Source organism: Nycticebus coucang, chromosome 16 (genome assembly GCF_027406575.1).
Source record: "Nycticebus coucang isolate mNycCou1 chromosome 16, mNycCou1.pri, whole genome shotgun sequence".
Lineage (NCBI taxonomy): Eukaryota > Metazoa > Chordata > Mammalia > Primates > Lorisidae > Nycticebus > Nycticebus coucang.
In genome coordinates this window covers 62,785,189-62,807,516 of record NC_069795.1, presented here as the reverse complement: position 1 = coordinate 62,807,516, position 22,328 = coordinate 62,785,189, and the positions used below count along the sequence as shown (strand labels likewise).

Genomic DNA, 22,328 nt, shown 5'->3' with positions numbered 1-22,328 from the left:
CTTGGTCTTAAGCGATTCTTTTGCCTCAGCCTCCCAAGTAATTGGGACTACAGGCACCTGCCACAATGCCTGGCTATTATTTATTTATTTATTTTTGTAGTCGTTTAGCTGGCCTGGGCTGGGTTCGAATCTGCCACCCTCAGTGTTATGTGGCTGGTGCCATAACCACTGTGCTACGGGCACCAAGCCAATATCAATATGTCTTCTCTTGTTTCACCTATGAGCTGCCCTACTGGAAATTTTTGAATTAGGAACTTTCAGATTTATACATTATGAGTGAATTTTCGGTTGTTGACCTTTAAAGATTTACACTTTTAAAAGGAAGGGATAGGGGTTTGAGATACCATTCTAAAAAAGAATAAAGAAGTTATATTAGAAAAGAGCTGAAGATTCTCAGCTGAGGTATTTAGAATGCTAGAATTAGAATTCGATAGTTTAATACACAGTGCTTTCCCAAATTATTATAAATACAGACACTTATCTGTATTTTTATTCTTAATATTATAGCTGAAGAAATTAAAAAGCTACGGAAACAACTAGAAGAAATCCAAAAAGAAAATGGCCGATATATTGAATTACTGAAAGCAAATGACATATGCTTATATGATGACCCTACGATCCACTGGAAAGGAAATCTCAAAAACTCAAAGGTCTCTGTTGTTATTCCTAGTGACCAGGTTCAAAAAAATATCATTGTTTACTCCAGTGGGAGTCAGCCTGGTGGAAACAACCAGGGAGCAGCTGTTCAGGGGATAACATTTAATGTTGGTCATAATTTACAAAAGCAAACTGCCAATGTGGTGCCAGTGCAGAGGACTTGCAATCTTGTGACTCCAGTGTCTATTTCTAGAGTTTACCCTTCTGAAAACAAGCCATGGCATCAGACCACGGTTTCTGCATTAGCTACCAACCAGCCTGTTCCTCTTTGTCTTCCTGCTACCATTTCTGCTCAAAATATTCTTGAGCTTTCCACCTCTGGAAGTGAATCTAGTGTGCATGGTGCCACTACCAGCTCACTGATTGCTGTTCCGCTCGGGCCTGAACTTCATCAACATCGTTCCTTGCATGCATGTTTAAATGATCAAAATTCTTCTGAAAATAAGAATGGACAAGAGAGCCCCAAATTATTGAAGAAAACAACCCCTTGTTCTACAACCATTCCCCCCAGTTCCTCAGCAGTTGCTACTAAAGTGCACCATGGAAACAAGTCCTGCCTGAGCATACAGGACTTCAGGGGTGACTTTCAAAACACCTTTGTTGTCTCAGTTTCCACCACAGTCTGCTCCCAGGCTCTTCTATCTGCGGGTAATTCTTCTCCAGTGAGCATTAGCAAGACTGCAAGCTTGACAAGTGCAACCACAGTGGTGGCACCATCTGCCCCTGGAGTGGGGAGGACCACCACTCCTGTAAGCACTATTTCTGCAAACCCTTTGGACAGTGGTTGGATTCTTTCTTGTTCTTTGCCTTCTTCAAGTGTTAGTGCTTCAGATTTGAAAAACATTAATAGCCTTACCCGAATTTCTTCAGCTGGAAACACACAGACAACATGGACTACTTTGCAACTGGCAGGAAACACTATTCAGCCCTTAAGCCAGACCCCATCTTCTGCTGTGACTCCAGTATTAAATGAGTCTGGTACTAACACCGCCATAAGCAATCACAATAGACATGTGGCTGCAGGCATCAACTTGAATAATTCTTTCCCAGCAGATGGGCAGCCAGGTGAGCAAGTAGTTGTAACTTTGCCTTCTTGCCCATCTCTACCTTTGCAGCCAATAATTGCCCAGCCACAAGTTAAATCTCAGCCTCCAAAAAATATCCTTCCACTGAATTCTGCAATGCAAGTGATTCATATGGCTCAGCCAGTTGGGCCAACGGTGAATGCAGCTCCAGCTAATCAAAATGTTATTATTCTTCAGCCACCCAGCACCACCCCATGCCCAACAGTGATGAGGGCAGAGGTTCCCAACCAAGCAGTAGGGCAGCAGATAGTAATCATACAGGCAGCTAATCAGAATCCTTTGCCGCTCCTCTCTGCTCCACCTCCTGGTTCTGTTCGACTCCCTGTCAATGGAGCCAATGCGATAATAGGTTCTAATAACTCAGCGCAAAATGTTTCAACCCCACAGACTTTCGGAGGAAAGCATCTTGTCCACATATTACCACGACCTTCATCTTTATCAACGTCTAATTCAACACCAACTTTTTCTGTTACTATGTCAAACCAACAACAGCCTCAAACCATTTCTTTAAATGGGCAGCTCTTTGCTTTACAGCCTGTGATGTCTTCGTCAGGAACTACAAATCAAACCCCTATGCAAATCATTCAACCCACCACCAGCGAAGATCCAAATACCAATGTTGCCCTGAATACATTTGGCGCTTTGGCCAGTCTCAATCAAAGCATATCACAGATGGCAGGGCAAAGCTGTGTACAGTTGTCTATCAGCCAGCCTGCCAATCCTCAAACTGCTGCAAATAATCAAACCGCCCCAGCTAACTGTGTTTCGTTAACCACTGTAGCACCTCCCACAACAACAGATAATTCAGCCTCACTACCCAGTACTTATAATCTAGTGACTACTCCTTCAGTGAACACTGTTGCTTGTTTGCCACCTAACGTGAAGTCAAAAAGGTTGAATAAGAAACCAGGTGCCAAGAAACACTTAGCAGCAAACAAGTCAGCATGTCCCCTGAATCCAGTCAGAGATGTGAGCAAGTTAGACTGCCCCAGTGCTGGAAGCTCAGCAGAGCCATCCTGTAGTGACAGACTGCTGGAAAGCCTCCCCGTCATATTACCATCTGTCCCTGTGTCCCAAGCAAATTGTGTAAGTGTTTCTGCTCCACATTCTCTGAATGGTCTAAATTCTGAATCAGTAACACCTGAGTCTGTATCCAAATGTAAGTCAGCAGAAGAGTCTGGCTCACCTTCCCAAGAATCTGTAACAAGTGAACATTTTGCAATGGCCCCAGCAAAATCCAAAGATTGTACTCCCAATTTGCAACGAGAGACATCTCAGGAGAAACCACCAACTAGTTTAGCATTGTCAGATGCTGCCAAATCCTGCCCTTCAGACAGTGTGTTGATTCCATCTCCAAATGATCCTCACATTTTGGTTTCTCAGGTTTCTGGTTTGTCATCTACCACAAGTACTACAAGTACTGACTGTGTTTCTGAGGTAGAAATCATTGCTGAACATTGCAGAGTTGAGCAGGATTCATCAGATACCATGCAAACCACAGGTCTCTTAAAGGGGCAAGGTTTAACTACATTGCTCTCTGATCTTGATAAAGAAAAAGACCCTCAGAAATCATCTCTTTCAGATCAAATGGGTCATCCTGACTTTTCTTCAGAAAATTCTAAAATAGTTGATTCCAGTGTTAGTTTACAGCATAAGCAGGAACTGTTACTGATGGGCAGTGACGATAGAGATCCAGCACAGCATCACTCCTGCCTCCCTGATCAGGAGGTCATCAATGGGTCTCTGATGCCCAGCAGGCAGGCTGACTCTCCTATGTCAACCAGCTCTGGCAGTAGTCATAGTTTCTCAGTTGCATCCATGCTTCCTGAGACAACTAGAGAGGACGTGACCAGCAACACAGCAACCAATACGTGTGACAGCTGTCCCTTTGTAGAGCAAACTGATATAGTAGCTCTTGCAGCAAGAGCTATTTTTGATCAAGAGAACCTTGAAAAGGCAAGAGTTGGTCTCCAGGCTGATGTAAGGGAAGTTACTTCAAAGTCTTCTGAAGCATCATCGTTAGAGGGAGATCCACCTTTCAAATCACAGACACCTAAAGAGAATGGCACAGGACAGGCAGAAACATCAGATGAATTTAATTCTCAGGATTCAGTTGAAGCAGCTGTGGATAGGCCCCTGGAGAAACCAAGTTGTTCTCTAGGAATTAAAACATCAAATGCCTCTTTACAGGCTTCAACATCTCAGCCACCAAGCATGACTAGTCTAAGTGTGAATAATCTTATTCATCAGAGCAGCATCAGCCATCCTCTGGTTAGCTGTGTGGGTTTATCCCAAACTTCAGAGCAAACAACTGTTCCTACAACAGTTAATCTAACTGTTTCATCTAGCTCATATGGTAGTCAGCCTCCTGGACCATCTCTGATGACTGAATATTCCCAAGAACAGCTAAATACTATGACTAGTAACATACCAAATTCACAGATTCAAGAGCCACTTTTAAAGCCAAGTCATGAAAGCCGTAAGGATTCTGCCAAGCGTGCTGTCCAAGATGACCTTTTACTGTCTTCAGCTAAACGTCAAAAGCATTGCCAGCCAGCCCCGCTCAGGCTTGAAAGTATGTCCTTGATGAGTAGAACTCCAGATAGCATTTCTGATCAAACTCAAATGATGGTTGGTCAGATTCCCCCCAACTCTTCAAACTCTGTTGTGCCTGTTAGTAACCCAGCACATGGAGAAGGCCTTGCACGATTGTTTCCATCTGGTAATAACTTCGTGGCCCCGGCATTGAGGCAAACCGAAGTTCAGTGTAGTTCTCAGCCTTCAGTTGCTGAGCAGCAGCAAACCCAGGCAAGTCAACATCTACAGGTCCTGCAACAGCATGTTCCAGTTCAAGGGGTATCTCACCTTCACAGTAACCATCTCTACATAAAGCAGCAGCAGCAGCAACAGCAGGCAGGCCAGTTAAGAGAGAGGCATCACTTATATCAACTGCAGCATCATGTACCTCATGCAGATAGCTCTGTCCACTCTCAGCCTCATAACGTCCACCAACAGAGGACTCTACAGCAGGAAGTTCAGATGCAGAAAAAGAGGAATCTTGTTCAGGCCACTCAGGCCGGTCAGCTTTCCTTACAACCGAAGCACCATGCAACTGATCAGTCCCGACCCAAGAGTGGGCAGCCGCATCCTCACCATCAACAGATGCAGCAGCAAATGCAGCAACACTTTGGAAGTTCCCAGCCAGAGAAGAGCTGTGAAAACCCTTCAGCCAGCCGGAACCACCATAGTCATCCCCAGAATCATCTCAGTCAAGATATTATGCACCAACAGCAGGATGTTGGAAGCAGACAGCAAGGCTCAGGGGTTTCTTCTGAACATGTATCTGGGCATAATCCAATGCAGAGGCTTTTGACACCAAGAGGCTTAGAGCAGCAAATGGTGTCCCAATCGAGTATCGTGACTAGACCTTCCGACATGAGCTGTACTCCACACAGGCCAGAGAGAAATAGAGTTTCCAGTTATTCTGCTGAGGCACTCATTGGAAAGACATCTTCTAATTCAGAGCAGAGAATGGGTATATCAATTCAGGGTTCCAGAGTTTCAGATCAGCTTGAAATGAGAAACTACCTTGATGTTCCTAGAAATAAGAGTTTGGCTATTCATAATATGCAGGGTCGGGTGGACCATACTGTAGCCTCAGATATCCGCCTTTCTGATTGTCAGACATTTAAAGCAAGTGGAGCCAGTCAACAGCCCCAGAGTAATTTTGAAGTACAATCTTCAAGAAATAACGAGATAGGCAACCCTGTGTCCTCACTGAGGAGTATGCAGTCCCAGGCTTTTCGAATCAGTCAAAACACTGGCCCACCACCAATCGACCGTCAAAAGAGATTGCCTTACCCACCAGTTCAGAGCATTCCAACAGGAAATGCTATTTCACCAAGGGACAGTGAAAATGCATGTCATCAAAGCTTCATGCAGAGTTTACTTGCTCCTCACCTTGGTGATCAGGTCATTGGGAGCCAGAGACCACTCTCAGAACATCAGAGGAATACACAATGTGGTCCGTCCTCAGCAATTGAGTACAGCTGTCCTCCAGCTCATGAAAGTGTCCACATTAGAAGAGAGAGTGAGAATCAGAACAGGGAAAGTTGTGACATGTCTCTAGGTGCAATTAACACCAGGAACAGCACCTTGAATATTCCCTTTTCAAGTTCCTCTTCCTCAGGAGACATTCAAGGTCGAAACACAAGTCCCAATGTTTCTGTACAGAAATCCAATCCCATGAGGATTACTGACAGTCATGGGACCAAGGGCCATATGAACCCTCCAGTCACAACCAACATGCATGGGGTTGCAAGGCCAGCTTTGCCTCACCCATCTGTGTCTCATGGAAATGCTGATCAAGGACCTCCTGTACGTCAAGCTAATTCTTCAGTTCCCCAGAGATCAAGGCATCCCTTGCAAGATAGCAGTGGTTCCAAAATTCGTCAGCCTGAAAGGAATCGTTCTGGAAACCAAAGACATAGTAATGTCTTTGATCCAAGTCTTCCCCATCTTCCTCTCTCTACCAGTGGCAGCATGATTCTGGGACGTCAACAACCTGCTGCAGAAAAGAGAAGAAGTATTGTTCGTTTCATGCCTGATAGCCCACAAGTACCTAATGATAATTCAGGTCCTGATCAGCATACGCTGTCACAGAATTTTGGTTTTCCCTTTATTCCTGAGGGTGGCATGAATCCACCAATAAATGCTAATACTTCTTTCATTCCACAGGTTACTCAGCCTAGTGCCACTCGAGCACCAGCCCTTATCCCAGTAGATCCCCAAAATACCCTCCCTTCTTTCTATCCCCCATACTCTCCTGCCCATCCTACACTGTCTAATGATATCTCAATTCCCTATTTTTCTAATCAAATGTTCTCAAATCCTAGCACAGAGAAGGTAAACAGTGGAAGTTTAAATAACCGATTTGGATCAATTTTATCTCCTCCCAGACCTGTTGGCTTTGCTCAGCCAAGTTTTCCTCTTCTTACTGAGATGCCACCCATGCACATGACCAACTCTCACTTATCCAATTTTAATATGACATCTTTGTTTCCAGAAATAGCTACAGCTCTTCCTGATGGCTCAGCAATGTCACCTTTACTTACAATAGCAAACTCCTCTGCCCCTGACTCTTCCAAGCAGTCCTCGAACAGACCTGCCCACAACATAAGCCATATTCTGGGTCATGATTGTAGTTCAGCTGTTTGAATACCAATTAACTAAACATAAAGGTAATCAGTGAGATTACAAATGTATTTGTGTGTTCATGCACACATACATACCCACACGAGGAGAGGGGCTGTGTGTGTATGTCTTTGTGTTTGTATAATCAATTCTCAGTAAAAACAACAGCAAAATTCTCAGTTATCTTCTGAATGTAGGGAAGCCATGTCAGAGATGATGCAAATACTGAGTTGTCAAAAACAAGCTATCTTTCGTTTTTAACTACATGGCATGATTTTTTATTTTCCAAGCACATTTGCATTTACAACTTTGATTTGTAATCTTATATTCTCTAAATACCAATCATCTGGAAGTTGGAGGAGCCTAGATTTTTTTTTTTTTTTTTTTTGAGACAGAGTCTCCCTATGTCGCCCTTGGTAGAGTGCTGTGCGTCACAGTTCACAGCAACCTCAAACTCTCGGGCTTAAGCGATTCTCTTGCCTCAACCTCCCAAGTAGCTGGGATTATAAGTGCTCACCACAATGCCTGGCTATTTTTTTGTTGCAGTTGTTTAGCTGGCTCCAGGCCGGGCTCGAACCCACCGCACTCAGTGTATGTGGTTGGCACCGTGACTGCTATGCTAGGGGCACTGAGCCAGGAGCCTAGATTTTAAACTTAATTGTTGATAATTTGTAGAATAGATAGTTGAATGGCTATCCAAAAACATAGGTAAAACACAGTGGCTCACTAAAGGCTAGCAAATATCAACCTCTAGAATAGTTTCTTACCCATGGCAGGTATTGAATTAATGTTGAATTAAAAGTCTGTAGTTAAAATCAAGTAGTTAACAAATAAATGAATTGTTTAATCAGCCTTTATTCCTGAGGTTTGGTTTAGGTAGAGGTGTCTTTCTTGTAACAATCTGTAAATTACCTGAATTTTCTGTCTTGTTCTCTAAATTCTTTGATGTGCCAAGATTCTTTACAATAAAGGTCTTCCTTAGACAATTAGCCTTAAAAATAGATAACAAAGTGAAGTACATAAATGTTCTCCATTTTGTACTTGAATTTTGCATCAGGCCATAAGGATAAAAGCAGTTATATTGTGGAGTTTTGCAATGGATTCAGTTAGTGATTGGTGTTTCTTCAATTCAGCTTTGATTTAATATTCTCTCTTCATTCTGTTTATTTGATCTTGAAATGAATTCTTCCGCATTCATTTAAATATTAGGATCAATCAGTAAATAATATGTTTGGAATCTACATATTTGAGCCTTACTTTAAAAAATATTTCTGAATAGAGTTTTAAGCTCTGTCAGTATTTTAATTTACTGATAGTATTTATATTTTTAATATAACATTGTATATTGCATTATTATTCATTATGGAATTATAAGAAGAAAATGAATTTGTTCATTATTTTTCTTGTTGGTATATGTGAAATGGTGCTTCAAAAAATAGTCTTTATATATGTCCATATGTGTATGTGAGAGTGTGTGTGCGCGCATGTGTGCACACAGATTTTTTTTTTTTTTTTGGCCGGGGCTGGGTTTGAACCCGCCACCTCCGGCATATGGGACCGGCGCCCTACACGCTGAGCCACAAGTGCCGCCCTACACACAGATTTTTAAAGGATAAACTGGCCCTTTAAAGACAGGCCTGCTATCTGAAAATGCAAAATTGACACCTGAGACCTGATAAAGTGTAGAAAAACTTCATGTAGGGAGGAGTTTTTAAAAGCGCCACCGAAATTAAGGATAAATTTTAAAACATATATATTTAATTTTGAATACTTAAAAAATCTAAGAGAAAACAATATGCACTCACTTTCTTAAACCCATTAAGCCCATTAATTCCTTTTTATTGTTATATTCTGCCAAAAAAATGGGATGAGGTGGGAGAGATGCATACAAATTGTTCTGTCTGCTTTATTAACAAAGTAAACCCAAGGACCAGCATTCTTTTTTTTTTTAAGCCTAAAAAAGTCTCCTAAATCCTGGTCAGAGCAGTTAACTACAGTGAATACCTCTTCTAAAGACTCAGCAAAAGGGTCAGTTGTGCCTCTTTAACTGTTCTTACCAAACTTTCCTGTATTTTTTTGTTGCTAAAGCAGCTTCCTGCAGGTAAATGAATAAAATAAAACAAAACAAAATAAAATAAAAATTGTAAACAAGAAAAACCTGTATTTTCTTTGTTCTTAAAGGTCTTGGGGTAGCATAGGACTTGGTGAACGTAGGACAACAGATAAAACCTGTATTTTCTTTGTTCTTAAAGGTCTTGGGGTAGCATAGGACTTGGTGAACTTAGGACAACAGATAAAACCTGTATTTTCTTTGTTCTTAAAGGTCTTGGGGTAGCATAGGACTTGGTGAACTTAGGACAACAGATAAAACATGGTAGTCAAAGCTTTTTCTTGTGGAAAAATGTGGCATTTATGATTTGTTTTTTAACTCTGTTAACTGAATTTTAAGCTTTAACATTCAAGTTTTTCTTTGTTCTTGAAAGGCTAATCTGCAGTTTTCTGTGTGTTTGGCTATTCCCCTTCCCTCCCTTTCTCATTTCTCTCCCTGCTCCCCTCTCCCTGACTCTGCCCACACCCCCACACTGGACTGAGGACTGCTAATGTAATTGGAATTAAGGCAGTAGGTTAAGGGAGAAGCTCAGTTTGAACATTGTAATGCAAAGGACTCAAAGCCTGTTACTTCCAGATATTTCTGTTGCATTGACTATATTTTCCTGCTCAGCTGTGTTCAGAGATAGCATTTGCATTTCTCAGAGCTTTCATTCCAACACTGTAACATTTGGATCTTGATTGAGTTTCAGTAAGGCTTAGTTGACCATCTGAAGAAAGATGTGACCATCTGCAAATAATTGGGCTCTTGCTTACTTGTAGCTCTAATTATTTTATACATGTGTAGCATATGTAAGAGTTCATTTCACATATGGGCTCAATTCTGAAAATGTTTGGACTATAGGCCCATTATTTGATTTAAAAGCACAAGTATATGAGATTTACTGCCAGTATTAAATGTTTAATAATTAGAGCTACATAGTTTCTGAGAGGATATTTGTTGTATAATATATAGAAGTATCTAGATAATAATTTTGGTAAAGGAATGGCAGAAAATGTCAATTTTGGTTATAATACAAGTAATATCATCCGTAGCTTACTAACATATAACTATAGAAAGTAAAATCAGTTCCACAGATAATTTTGGAACTTTTGAAAATACACAATGTTGTGTCCGAGTCATAAGTGAGAGTCATTGATTGCATCTTTTTCTCTTTTTTAGCATTATCGATCACATCTAATCAGTCATAGAAACTGGTTGATTCCTCCTTAACAGTAACTTCTAATGAAGTGAAAAATTTCAGATTTCACTTCATGTATAAGCTTTTAAAATTTCTTTTTTTTTTTTTGAAAGAAAGTCTTATTACTCTGTCACGGAGGCTCGAGTTGCATTGCCACATCATAGCTCACTGTAACCTCAAACTCCTGGGCTTACTTGATCCTCCTGCCTCAGCTTCCCAAGTAGGTAGGACTGCAGGTGAAACATGCCTAGCTAATTTTTTTTATTTTTTGTAGAGACAGAGTCTCCCTCTTGCCCAGCTGGTCTCGAACTCTTGACCTCAAGCATCTTCCTGTCTTGGCCTCCCAAAGTACAGGTGTGAGGCACGACATTTGGCCTGTGTATAAGCTTTTTTGTTGTTGTTGAGACAGAGTTTCACCAGGTTGCCCTCGGTAGAGAGCTGTGGCGCCACAGCTCACAGCAACCTCAAACTCTTGGGCTTAAGTGATTCTCTTGCCTCAGCCTCCCAAGCAGCTGGGACCACAGGCGCCCGCCATATGCCCGGCTATTTTTTGTTGCGGTTGTTGTTGTTTTTAGCTGGCCTGGGTTGGGTTCGAACCCACCACCCTCGGTGTATGTGGCTGGCACCATAACCACTGCACTATGGGTGCCAAGCCTGTGTATAAGCTTTTAATGAGTCAGTCATAGATGAAAGAAATCCAGTTTGATGTTATTTGTGTATGTATGTGTATGTGTGTGTATATGTATAAAATACAAGTTGCTTTGAGATGGCTTCTATGTTCTTTTATACCACTTCAGCAAATTTATTTTTATTTTATTATAAGACCTTTTTGGGTATCAGAGATGGTACCTTTTTTCTGAGTAATGTGTGGGAATTCCACAGTGATCATATTTCATAAAATTTAATATATCAGAACTGTGAAAGAAATGGGAGGATTGTACTTTTACAGCAATTTCCAGTCACATATCAGGGTTGTGTTGAGCTGCAACAAAGATCAAGTTTTAAAAATTAACCTTCCTAAAATACAAATGATTTAAATATTTTGAAGATAATTAATTTGCCTTTTTCTTGCCTTCTAACATTAGCAATGTCTTGGAGAGGCTAAAACTTATACTCTAGAAAATGTGAAAACACATTTTAACAGGAGTAAAATTTTTAAATTTTGAGAAAGGGTAAAATATATTAATATACATTTCATCTTTATCCTCCCTTACTTAGACTCTTATTATTTGCCATCTGCTCCATTTCAAATAGGGAGCAGGAAGCCTGGTCATTCCTTTAGAATGATTACTCCTTTGCTTGAACATTTCATTGGGCCCACCATCTCTTTCAGGGGTCCTCAAACTGCAGCCTGCGGGCCACATTAGGCGGTGTGATTGTATTTGTTCCTGTTTTGTTTTTTTACTTCAAAATATGATATGTGCAGTGTGCATAGGAATTTGTTCTTTTTTTTTTTTTTTTTTAAACTATAGTCTGGCCCTCCAACGGTCTGAGGAACAGTGAACTGGCCCCCTGTTTAAAAAGTTTGAGGACCCCTGTCTTAGATGGTAGTGAATCATACTCCCAAATCAGTGATTCTCAATTCCTGCTTTTGGGAACCTCTATGCCACCTAATCTCTTAAAGGGCACAATAATTTCTTGAAAATAAAAATTAGTTCAAAATTGATTTAAAATATTTCAGTGTGCCATATAACTCTGTCTCATGGTTTGGTGGACTTGTTTTTGCCTGTGGCAGAATGAAGAAAGGGCAAAGGTGATACCAAAATGAACAACTATGGGCTGGTATCTTGAGGAGTCTTGAACTCATTGTTGTAATTATGACATCTGTATAAATGTGGTCTTTGCCTCGAGGTAATGTGCCTATGGCTGTGTACATCCTGAGGGCAATAACCAATAACCGGGTGATCTAATGTGAAGTTAATCTGAGGGATAGTGATACTAATATACAGATGAAAGGCAGAAATTAGTTTCTTCTCAAGATGTCCTATTTGGATGAATGTTGCCATTTTTCCTTCTCCAGAGTTGACAGAAAAGAGTTCTTTTATTAGACTTAACTTTATTCTCTCTGCAATTCTGCTCTTCTGTATAGGTTTCTACTGGAGTGAAACCTAGAGAGTGTTTCTACTAGGGTAGGGGTTGTGCAGGGGACATGAAGTTTAGATTGAGACAGTCCAGATATGCTGGTGAGAAGCCCCAGGACCTTGTTGGACATAGAGCTTCTACATCTGTCCACATGCCTCTACCCTGGTACTGCACTTTATCTGAAACTGTGCCTCTGGTCCTTAGACCAGCTATTGGAACATATCACTCACCCACTCCTCTGCTATAGCACAGGACCAGCTGGGATGGTACATGCTGTGTAATCAAACACCTAGAAGACAAGTACAGCTGATGTTTCTCACTGTTGCCTTATCATTTTCTGAGCCATCTTTGATGCTGATCTTGTAAAAGCGTTTACTAGTAAGTAGCAAAACTCCTTTTAAACTCAGAGCTTGTATGTGGTGGTCATTCAACATCCTTATTTCTAGATTTACACAAATTGTATCAACTGTAATCTTTTTCTGGCACATATTAGTGGTCAGATGCTTCATAGATATGAACCAACTTGGGTTGCAAATATTGGGCATAATATCCAAATTGGTGTTATATAGGATGACTGCATGTAACAAGATAATTCTTCATTTGTAATTTAACACTTTTTAAGAAAGATGATCTATAATTTTTTTCTCAATTGTGTGTATAGCTATACACCATACTATGTCATAGTCGCTTAATGTTTGATCCATCAAATCTCTTCTTCACTTTTCTGAGACTTCTCTGTTCTCCCATTCCTTAAGTCTTAAAATCATTTTTCATCTGTGAGGTCACTGAGGCACTGGACTTGACTATAGTGGTAACCTTCCACTATAGGGGAAGGGGCGTTGAACTGTTGACCTTAAAGAAGAAAGGGACCAGACAGTGTTGCTTAAAGATGCTGCAGTTGTGTTACTGTGAAGAAAAGATACGCTTCCACTTTCAGCAGGCCATATATATGTATATACACACACATATATATATATTTTCATTTTGGTAAAAAAAGTTGAAAAATCTGAGGAGAACATAGTTACCTTCACAAATTATTTATAGATACACTGGGTGAGAAGCTTACTGTAGGGCAGTCACCAAAAAAACAAAACAACAAAAACCAATAACAGAAAAACTCCAACTAATTTTAGTTCTTTCCATAGTGTAATATTTGTATCAATACCATGGCAGCAGTGTCTGCTGTGCACTGTGTCCTATTCCTGTAAATCATCTGGTTTATATTCTAATGGAAACTAATTTGTTTTGTAATGGAAAACAGATATGTATAATATGATTAGGATTGTCCTACAGTTGTAAATAAGAATAGGTCCTGTTTATTTTGACATCTTTTTACAAATGCATTGTATTACGGTGTGAATATTCTAAACCATGCTCTTGTTTAAAGTTTTGAAATTTTTATTGTTAAATGTAACATTTTAATGGTTGTAATAATTATTTGTATAGATATGAATATAGTATTTTATTTAAGAAAATAAACTTTGCATTTTTGCATTGTGAATTCTGTCTTTTCTGATCATCGCATGTGCCACTTCAAACCTCTATTAAAATGACTTGTCCTGCATACTGAAGTATTATATTCAAGTAATCTTTTTTCTTGTTTTTTACATTTTCATTTTTGTATATTCAAGTAATCTTGAAATTTTCCTAATGTGTCTGGAAATAAGGCCATAATGGATTGTGCCTGATCAGTCAACGTCAGCTTGTAATTATGACCAGAGCCACACTGTTAGAACAAAGTATATATTAATGTCTCTGTACTCATTCTAAAAAAATAAAACTAGGATTTCAGATCTGGGCTAGTATTTAGAGATGATCCAGTTTAAACCCTCTCTGCATATTTTATTTATTTATTTATTTTATTATTATTAAATCATAGCTGTGTACATTAATGCGATCACGGGGCACCATACACTGGTTTTATAGACCGTTTGACACATTTTCATCACACTGGTTAAAATAGCCTTCCTGGCATTTTCTTAGTTATTGTGTTAAGATGTTTATATTCTACATTTACTAAGTTTCACATGTATCCTTGTAAGATGCACCGCAGGCATAATCCCACCAATCACCCTCCCTCTGCCCATCCTCCCCCCTCCCTCCCCTCCCTCTCCCCCTTCCCCATATTCTTAGGTTATAACTGGGTTATAGCTTTCATATGAAAGCCATAAATTAGTTTCATAGTAGGGCTGAGTACATTGGATACTTTTCCTTCCATTCTTGAGATACTTTACTAAGAAGAATGTTCCAGCTCCATCCATGTAAACATGAAAGAGGTAAAGTCTCCATCTTTCTTTAAGGCTGCATAGTATTCCACAGTGTACATATACCACAATTTATTAATCCATTTGTGGATTGATAGGCACTTGGGCTTCTTCCATGACTTAGCAATTATGAATTGGGCTTTAATAAACATTCTGGTACAAATATCTGTTATAGTGTGATTTTTGGTCTTCTGGGTATATACCTAGTAGAGGAATTATAGCATTGAATGACCAGATCTATTTTTAGATCTCTACGTGTTCTCCAAACATCTTTTCAAAAGGAATGTATTAATTTGCATTCCCACCAGCAGTGTAGAAATGTCTGTAGGCTGTGCACCTTTCTTCTTCAGAGAACTTTCTCTTCAAGTCCCTTGCCCAGCCTGCGATGGGATCACTTGTTCTTTTCTTGCTTATACATTTGAGTTCTTTGTGGATTCTGGTTATTAAACCTTTGTCAGAGACATAACCTGCAAATATCTCCCCGCATTCTGAGGGCTGTCTGCCTGCTTTACTTACTGTGTTATTGGCTCTGCAGAAGCTTTTTAGTTTGATCAGGTCCCTGTAGTGTATTTTTGAAGCTGCTTCAATTGCCTGGGGGGTTTCCTCATAAAATACTCACCCAGACCAATTTCTTCAAGGGTTTTCCCTGCACTCTCTTCTACTATTTTTATAGTTTCATTTCTTAAGTTTAAATCTTTAATCCAGTGAGAGTCTATCGTAGTTAATGGTGAAAGGTATGGGTCCAGTTTCAGTCTTCTACATGTTGCCAGCCAGTTCACCGAGCACCATTTGTTAAATAGGGAATCTTTTCCCCGCTGAAATGTTTTTAATTGGCTTGTCAAAGATCAAATAATGGTAAGTAGCTGGGTTAATCTCTTGGTTCTCTGTTCTGTTCCATACATCTACATCTCTGTTTTTGTGCCAGTACCATGCTGTTTTGATCACTATTGATTTAGAGTATAGTCTGAGATCCGGTAGTGTGATTCCTCCTGCTTTGTTTTTATTTCTGAATAATGTCTTGGCTATTCGAGGTTTTTTCTGATTCCATATAAAACGAAGTATTTTTTTCAAGATCTTTAAAGTATGACAGTGGAGCTTAAACAGGGATTGCATTAAAATTGTATATTGCTTTGGGTAGTATGGACATTTTAACAATGTTGATTCTTCCCAACCATGAGCATGGTATGTTTTTCCATTTGTTAACATTTTCAGCTATTTCTTTTCTCAGAGCTTCATAGTTCTCTTTATAGAGATCTTTCACATCCTTTGTTAGATAAGCTGCCAAATATTTCATCTTCTTTAGCACTACTGTGAATGGAATAGAGTTCTTAACTGGTTTTTCAGCTTGACTATTGTTGGTATATATAAAGGCTACCGATTTATGGATGTTGATTTTGTAACTTGAGACACTGCTATATTCCTTGATCACTTCTAAGAGTTTGGTAGTAGAATCCCTGGTGTTTTCCAGATATACAATCATATCATCTGCGAAGAGCAAAAGTTTGATCTCTTCTGACCCTATATGGATAATCTTGATCGCTTTTTCTTCCCTAATTGCAATGGCTAAAACTTCCATTACAATGTTAAAGAGCAGTGGAGACAATGGGCAGCCTTGTCTGGTTCCTGATCTGAGTGGAAATGATTTCAGTTTAACTCCATTCAATACGATATTGGCTGTGGGTTTGCTGTAGATGGCCTCTATCAGTTTAAGAAATGTCCCTTCTATACCAATTTTCTTAAGTGTTCTGATCATGAAGGGATGCTGGATATTATCAAAAGTTTTTTCTGCATCAATTGAGAGAATCATGTGGTCTTTGTTTTTTAATTTGTTTATGTGCTGAATTATACTTAGAGATTTATGTATATTGAACCAGCCTTGAGTCCCTGGGATAAAACCGACTTGGTCATGATGTGTAATTTGTTTGATGTATTACTGGATTCTGTTTATTAGGATCTTGTTGAATATTTTTGCATCTATATTCATTAGTGATATTGGTCTATAATTTTCTTGTTGGGTCTTTTCCTGGTTTGGGGATCAGGGTGATGTTTGCTTCATAGAACGTGTTGGGTAGTCTTCCTTCTTTTTATGTATTTTGGAACAGGTTGAGTAATATAGGTACTAGTTCCTCTTTAAAGGTTTGGTAGAATTCTGATGTGAAGCCATCTGGTCCCAGGCTTTTCTTTTTAGGGAGATTTCATATGGTTGATGCTATTTCAGAACTTGATATGGGCCTGTTCAGCATTTCCACTTGATTCTGGCTAAGTCTTGGGAGGTGACGTGCTTCCAAGTATTGGTCAATTTCCTTCAGATTTTCATATTTCTGAGAATAAAGTTTCTTGTAATTTTCATTAAGGATTTTTTGAATTTCTGAGGAGTCTGTTGTTATTTTATCTTTGTCATTTCTGATTGATAAGATTAGAGATTTTACTCCTTTTTTCCTGGTTAGGTTAGCCAAAGGTTTATCTATTTTATTGACCTTTTCAAAAAACCATCTTTTTGATTATTGATCTGTTGTATAATTCTTTTGTTTTGAATTTTATTTAATTCTGCTCTAATTTTGGTTATTTCTTTTCTTCTACTGGGTTTGGGATTGGAATGTCCTTCTTTTTCCAGTTGCTTGAGATGTCCCATTAAGTTGTTAACTTCCTCTCTTTCCGTTCTGTTAGGAAGGCTTGCAGTGCTATAAATTTCCCTCTTCAAACTCCCGTTGCAGTATCGCAGAGGTTCTGATAATTCATGTATTCATTGTCATTATGTTCCAAAAATCTGGCAATTTCCTTCTTAATCTCATCTCTGACCCAGCTATCATTCAACATAAGGTTATTTAACTTTCGTGTTTTTGTATGAGTATGCAGATTCCTGTTGTTACTGAGTTCAACTTTTATTCCATGGTGGTCCGAGAAGATGCAAGGAATAATTTCTATTCCTTTAAATTTACGGAGGTTAGACTTGTGACCTAAGATGTGGTCGATTTTGGAGTATGTTCTGTGGGCTGATGAGAAGTATGTGTATTCAGTTTTCTTGGGATGAAGTGTTCTGTAGATGTCTGCTAAATCCAAATGTTGGATGGTTGGGTTTAAATATAAAATTTCTTTGCTCAGCTTCTTATTGAAGGATCTATCCAACACTGCCAAAGGAGTGTTGAAATCTCCGACTATTATGTAGCTGGAGGAAATCAAGTTGCTCATGTCTGTTAGAGTTTCCCTTATAAATTGAGGTGCATTCTGGTTGGGTGCATAGATATTAATAATTGAAATCTCATCATATTGAGTATTACTCTTAACAAATATGAAGTGACCATTCTTATCCTTCCTTACTTTTGTTGGTTTAAAGCCTATTCTATCTGCAAATAGAATTGCAACACCTGCTTTTTTCTGATTACCATTTGCCTGAAATATGGACAACCATCCTTTTACCCTGAGTCTATATTTATATTATAAGGTAAGATGTGACTCTTGTATGCAGCAAATATCTGGCCTGAGTTTTTGTATCCAGTCAGCCCACCTGTGCCTCTTTAGAGGACAGTTTAAGCCGTTCACATTAATGGAGAATATTGATAAGTCTGGTAAAATTTTGGGTATCGAGTTTTTCGAAAGTGCAGTGGACATTTTTAATCCTTTTGCCACTGTGGAAGTTGGAGTTTGATTAAAAGTTTCTGAGTGAGTTTACTTTTGTGGTAGAAGATTGGGCTGGTCATTATGGAGGATAGGTCTGAGAATATCCTGAAGAGCTGGTTTGGTTATGGCAAATTTCTTCAACATATGAATGTCATTAAAGTATTTAATTTCTCCATCATAAATGAAACTCAGTTTAGCTGGATACAGGATCCAGGGTTGAAAGTTATTTTGCTTTAGGAGATTAAAAGTCAATGACCACCCTCTTCTGGCTTGAAAAGTTTCAGCAGAGAGATCTGCAGTCATTTTAATGTTCTTCCCTTTGTAGGTAATGGATTTCTTATGTCTGGCTGCTTTCAGAATTTTCTCTTTCATATTAACTTTAGTGAAGTTAATTATGATATGCCTGGGGGATGTCTTATGCGGGTTGAGTCGTGCTGGGGTTCTGAAACTGTCTGCTATCTGAATTTCAGAATCTCTTGGCATGTCTGGAAAATTCTCTTTCATAATTTCACAAAGAAGGGCCTCTGTGCCTTGCGAAGCCACTTCATCACTTCAGGGATTCCAATGAGGCGAATATTAGCCTCCTTTGCATTATCCCACAGCTCTCTGAGAGAATGATCCATTTTTGTTCTCCATTTCTCTTCCTCTTTGAGAGTTTGGGAGTGTTTAAAAGCTGTGTCTTCAATGTCAGAAATCCTATCTTCTGCTTGTTCCACTCTGTTACTGAGAAATTCTACTGTATTTTTCAGATTTTTGAGGGCTGCAAATTCTTGCTTCAGTGCGTCAAAATCTTTGGGGGTTTTGTCTTTAAATTTATTAAATTCTTGAGACAACTTTTGAATTTCTCCTCAAATTTCTAATTCCGACTTTTGAATTGCTTCTCGAATTTTTGATTCCAAATATTCCTACATTCTATTGATCTTGTTTGCAATCCAAATTCTGAATTCAATTTCTGACGTCTCGGCCAGCTGTTTATGAATGGGATCTTCAGTCAAATCTGCCATATCTTTTCTTGGGGGGATTGATCTATTCTGGTTATTCATGTTACAAGAATTTTTCCACTGATTCCGCCCCATGATTATATTACACTGTTTGTCTTTTCCCCTGGAGCTTTGTCAAGGACCTGTACAGTGCTATGGCCTGTGAAACTGGGGGCCTGTTTGGTGTGGTGGGGCTAAGTGGCTCTGTCTTGTTTTCAGCTGGTTTCTGTCCGACCCTAGTGAAACAGTTACTCTGAATTGAAGTCTCAGCTGTGGAGAAATACCAGCAATTAAGTCACCCCATCCCCCACAGGTAACAATTGGAAAAGGAAAATCAAACCTTCCTATAACCACACACCCAGGGTACCACTTGGATAGTCCTGGGCGATTGGCTCAGTTCTAAAGGTCCAAATCAATTGTCTCAGTCAGTACCTGTCTCAGGTGGGAGTTTAAAAAGTCTTTGCAACTAGATCTCAGGAGTCTGCTGACAATTCAAATATGACTTGCTCTGCTGCTCCGTGAAGTCAGGAGGACCCACCCCGCAAATAGATTAGTCTGGGAATGTTGATGCCTCCTTTCCCACCTTGCAACTCTGTCACACCCAGTCACTGATAACCCCACAGGGCAGTGACCCAGTTGCCTCCAATAAGCAAATACTCCAGGGGTTTGCACCTGCCTGAATCACAAGGAAATCTATGTCTGCTCTGCCAGGCTGCTGCCCTCTGCTTCTATCCAGGAGGGGGACGTGAGGCCTGACAACCTTGGGCGCTTGATGGAGGCTGGGGGGTGTTCACTAAGTTCCAGACTCACCCCTGATTGATGTTACTGATAGAACAGAACAACTTTGTGGGAGTTTGTTTCTGTCCCTGCTAAATTCCCCTGCAGAAGAGAAGCTGTTTTGAGTTCCCAGAACCTCTGCCTCAGGCCCTATCTTTGTTTGTGCAGGTTTGTATGCGGTTACCTGTCATTTCTAGCCTCCTGCCTTCCATTGTCTACAGGCTGATTATCCCCTGAGGGCCGGGTGCGTCTTAGGCTCAGTAAAGCGGTCCTCTGGGTCAGCCCTGCTCTGGGAATCTCTCGGCTTTGCACGTGCGTTTTCTAGTACCCGAGCTCCACCCAGGCCGGTACCACCTCAGGCAAACCCTTTACTCATGGGGCCTGTGTTTCTGTCCCAGATCTGTTCCATGGTGGTTGCCACCTGAGAAGATGCCCGGCCTCCTCTGGTTGCCCAGAGAGACAAGGGTGTGACTTTGGAATATCCAGTGGTGAGCCCTATTGTTGCCAAAAATGGCTCTTGTTCTTAAATGTGGTCCCCAGAATTTCTGGGGTTTTCTGAGACCCATTTAGTGAGTCTATAAGGTCAAAAGTATTTTTATGATTGTATAAGATTTGCCAGGGCAAATGTCAACACATACGTTGGAGCTAAAACAATAGTGAGTAAAACTTCTGGTACTTAAGTATGAATCAAGGCAGTGGCACCATGACTATCCTAAGAGTGACTGTATTCTCAATCATCGTGAACTCCTGGTAAACAGAAAAGCCAATTCACTTCAAAATTTCCTTGGTGAATCAAGAAAATTTATTAATTTTATTAAATACTGACTCAAATACACTTTTTTAAAATAAATGTATAGTTTCATAAGGATAAAGTATATAAACAATCAGGTAAGCTTATGGAGAAGTTGACCAAAACACCTAAATTAGGAGATAATAAGCGTCCATCTGAATTTTCTACATCTCATTTTTTTACAGAATATTTATGAAAGTCGTTTAATATACAATTTCTCATTTTTCATTTTAGAAGTCATTTACTATAAAGATAGTTCTTTTGTCTGATGACAAACAGCAGCCACGGTGATTACTCTGGACCTCCGTGGTACGTATATTCAATTTCTTCTTGAAACACAAGTTACCTTCTATATTTCTTTCTTTCTTTTTCTTTTCTTTTCTTTTTTTTTTTTTTTGAGACAGTCTTACTTTGTCATCCTGGGTAGAGTGCATGGTGTCATAGCTCACAGCAACTTCAAACTCTTGGGCTCAAGTGATTCTCGTGCCTCAGCCTCCCAAGTAGCTCGGACTACAGGTGCCTGCCCCAGTGCCCGGCCAGTTTTAGACAGAGGATCTCACTCTTGCTCAGGCTGGTCTAAACTCCTGAGCTCAGGCAATGCACTCACTCTGCCTCTCAGAGTGTTAAGATTACAGGCATGAGCCACCGTGCTCTACCTTCTGTATTTCTGAGGTAATGTATTAGTTCTGCAGTGTCTGGTGGACCCTGATAGATCAGCAAATCTCGTGATTTACTTCCCTTAGAATGCTGGGAATTGAAGAAGAGTGAGAAGGTTGCCCTGCTGATCTCAAAGCTTCTGATATGTTAGGTTTAGGATTGTCTCTTCTGTCTGGAAATCTTATTAATGAAGTGTGTGGCTTGACTATCTGGGTGATCCTGCTGGCAGATGTCCTATTGCTGCCCATCATGACCTCTCTAAGTATACTTTTAATATTCTTTTTAAACATTGCATTAATATTTTGCATCCTGTGGGAAGCAAACACAAAGCACTTTGATTGGTAAACCAAAGTGTAATGGTGAGCTCCAGGAAAAGCACTAGTGCAATCGTCTGACTTGTGGAAGGAAATAGTGGCTTCTTTTCATGGGATACTATTTTTAGCTGAAAGAATGACTAAAATCTGTGGTTACTCAGAATTGGGGTATTTGGCAGACATTTTCCCCAAAATGAATAAAACGAGCCCATCAGACTATATATAACTGTGAGTTTGACAGTTTCCCAGTAAGACTTCTCTGATGAGATCAGTGGTGATATTAACAAATATGCATATTTTATTAGTAATTATATAATAAAATGTGTCAATGTTTGGAATGTATGTATAATTCAGTCAACCAATATTTTCCAAGTGGCCTAGGCATGCATAACACAGTCATGACTGTAACACAGTCATGCATAGTTAAAATAAAATTCATTCAAGTGCAAGATAGACCAATGGATTTCAAAGAAACAAAATATGAAAAGTTCACTGATATGCTTTCAAATTCCACATTGCAACTAATCTTGGAGAAATACCATTTTGTAGAGTTTTGGCATGGTATCAAAGGAAAACATATGTAATTATCTAAAAGGGATACTAAAACGCTCCTCTCTTTCC

At 39.6% G+C, this 22,328-nt stretch overlaps 1 protein-coding gene and 1 pseudogene across 2 annotated transcripts in view; one reads left to right on the top strand and one right to left on the bottom strand.

The window, feature by feature from the left end:
* USF3 (upstream transcription factor family member 3) overlaps nt 1-13,805 on the top strand; it is a 77,000-nt gene extending 63,195 nt beyond the window's left edge. For both annotated transcript variants that reach the window (XM_053565458.1, XM_053565459.1), the window contains one exon: nt 508-13,805. In XM_053565458.1, the coding sequence (XP_053421433.1) occupies nt 508-6,959 (6,452 nt within the window). In that variant the 3' untranslated portion in view covers nt 6,960-13,805. The remainder of the gene's footprint in view (nt 1-507) is intronic.
* Nucleotides 13,806-20,974: 7,169 nt separating this feature from the next.
* LOC128567878 (alpha-ketoglutarate dehydrogenase component 4-like) lies at nt 20,975-21,644 on the bottom strand (annotated as a pseudogene).
* Nucleotides 21,645-22,328: the final 684 nt, after the last annotated feature.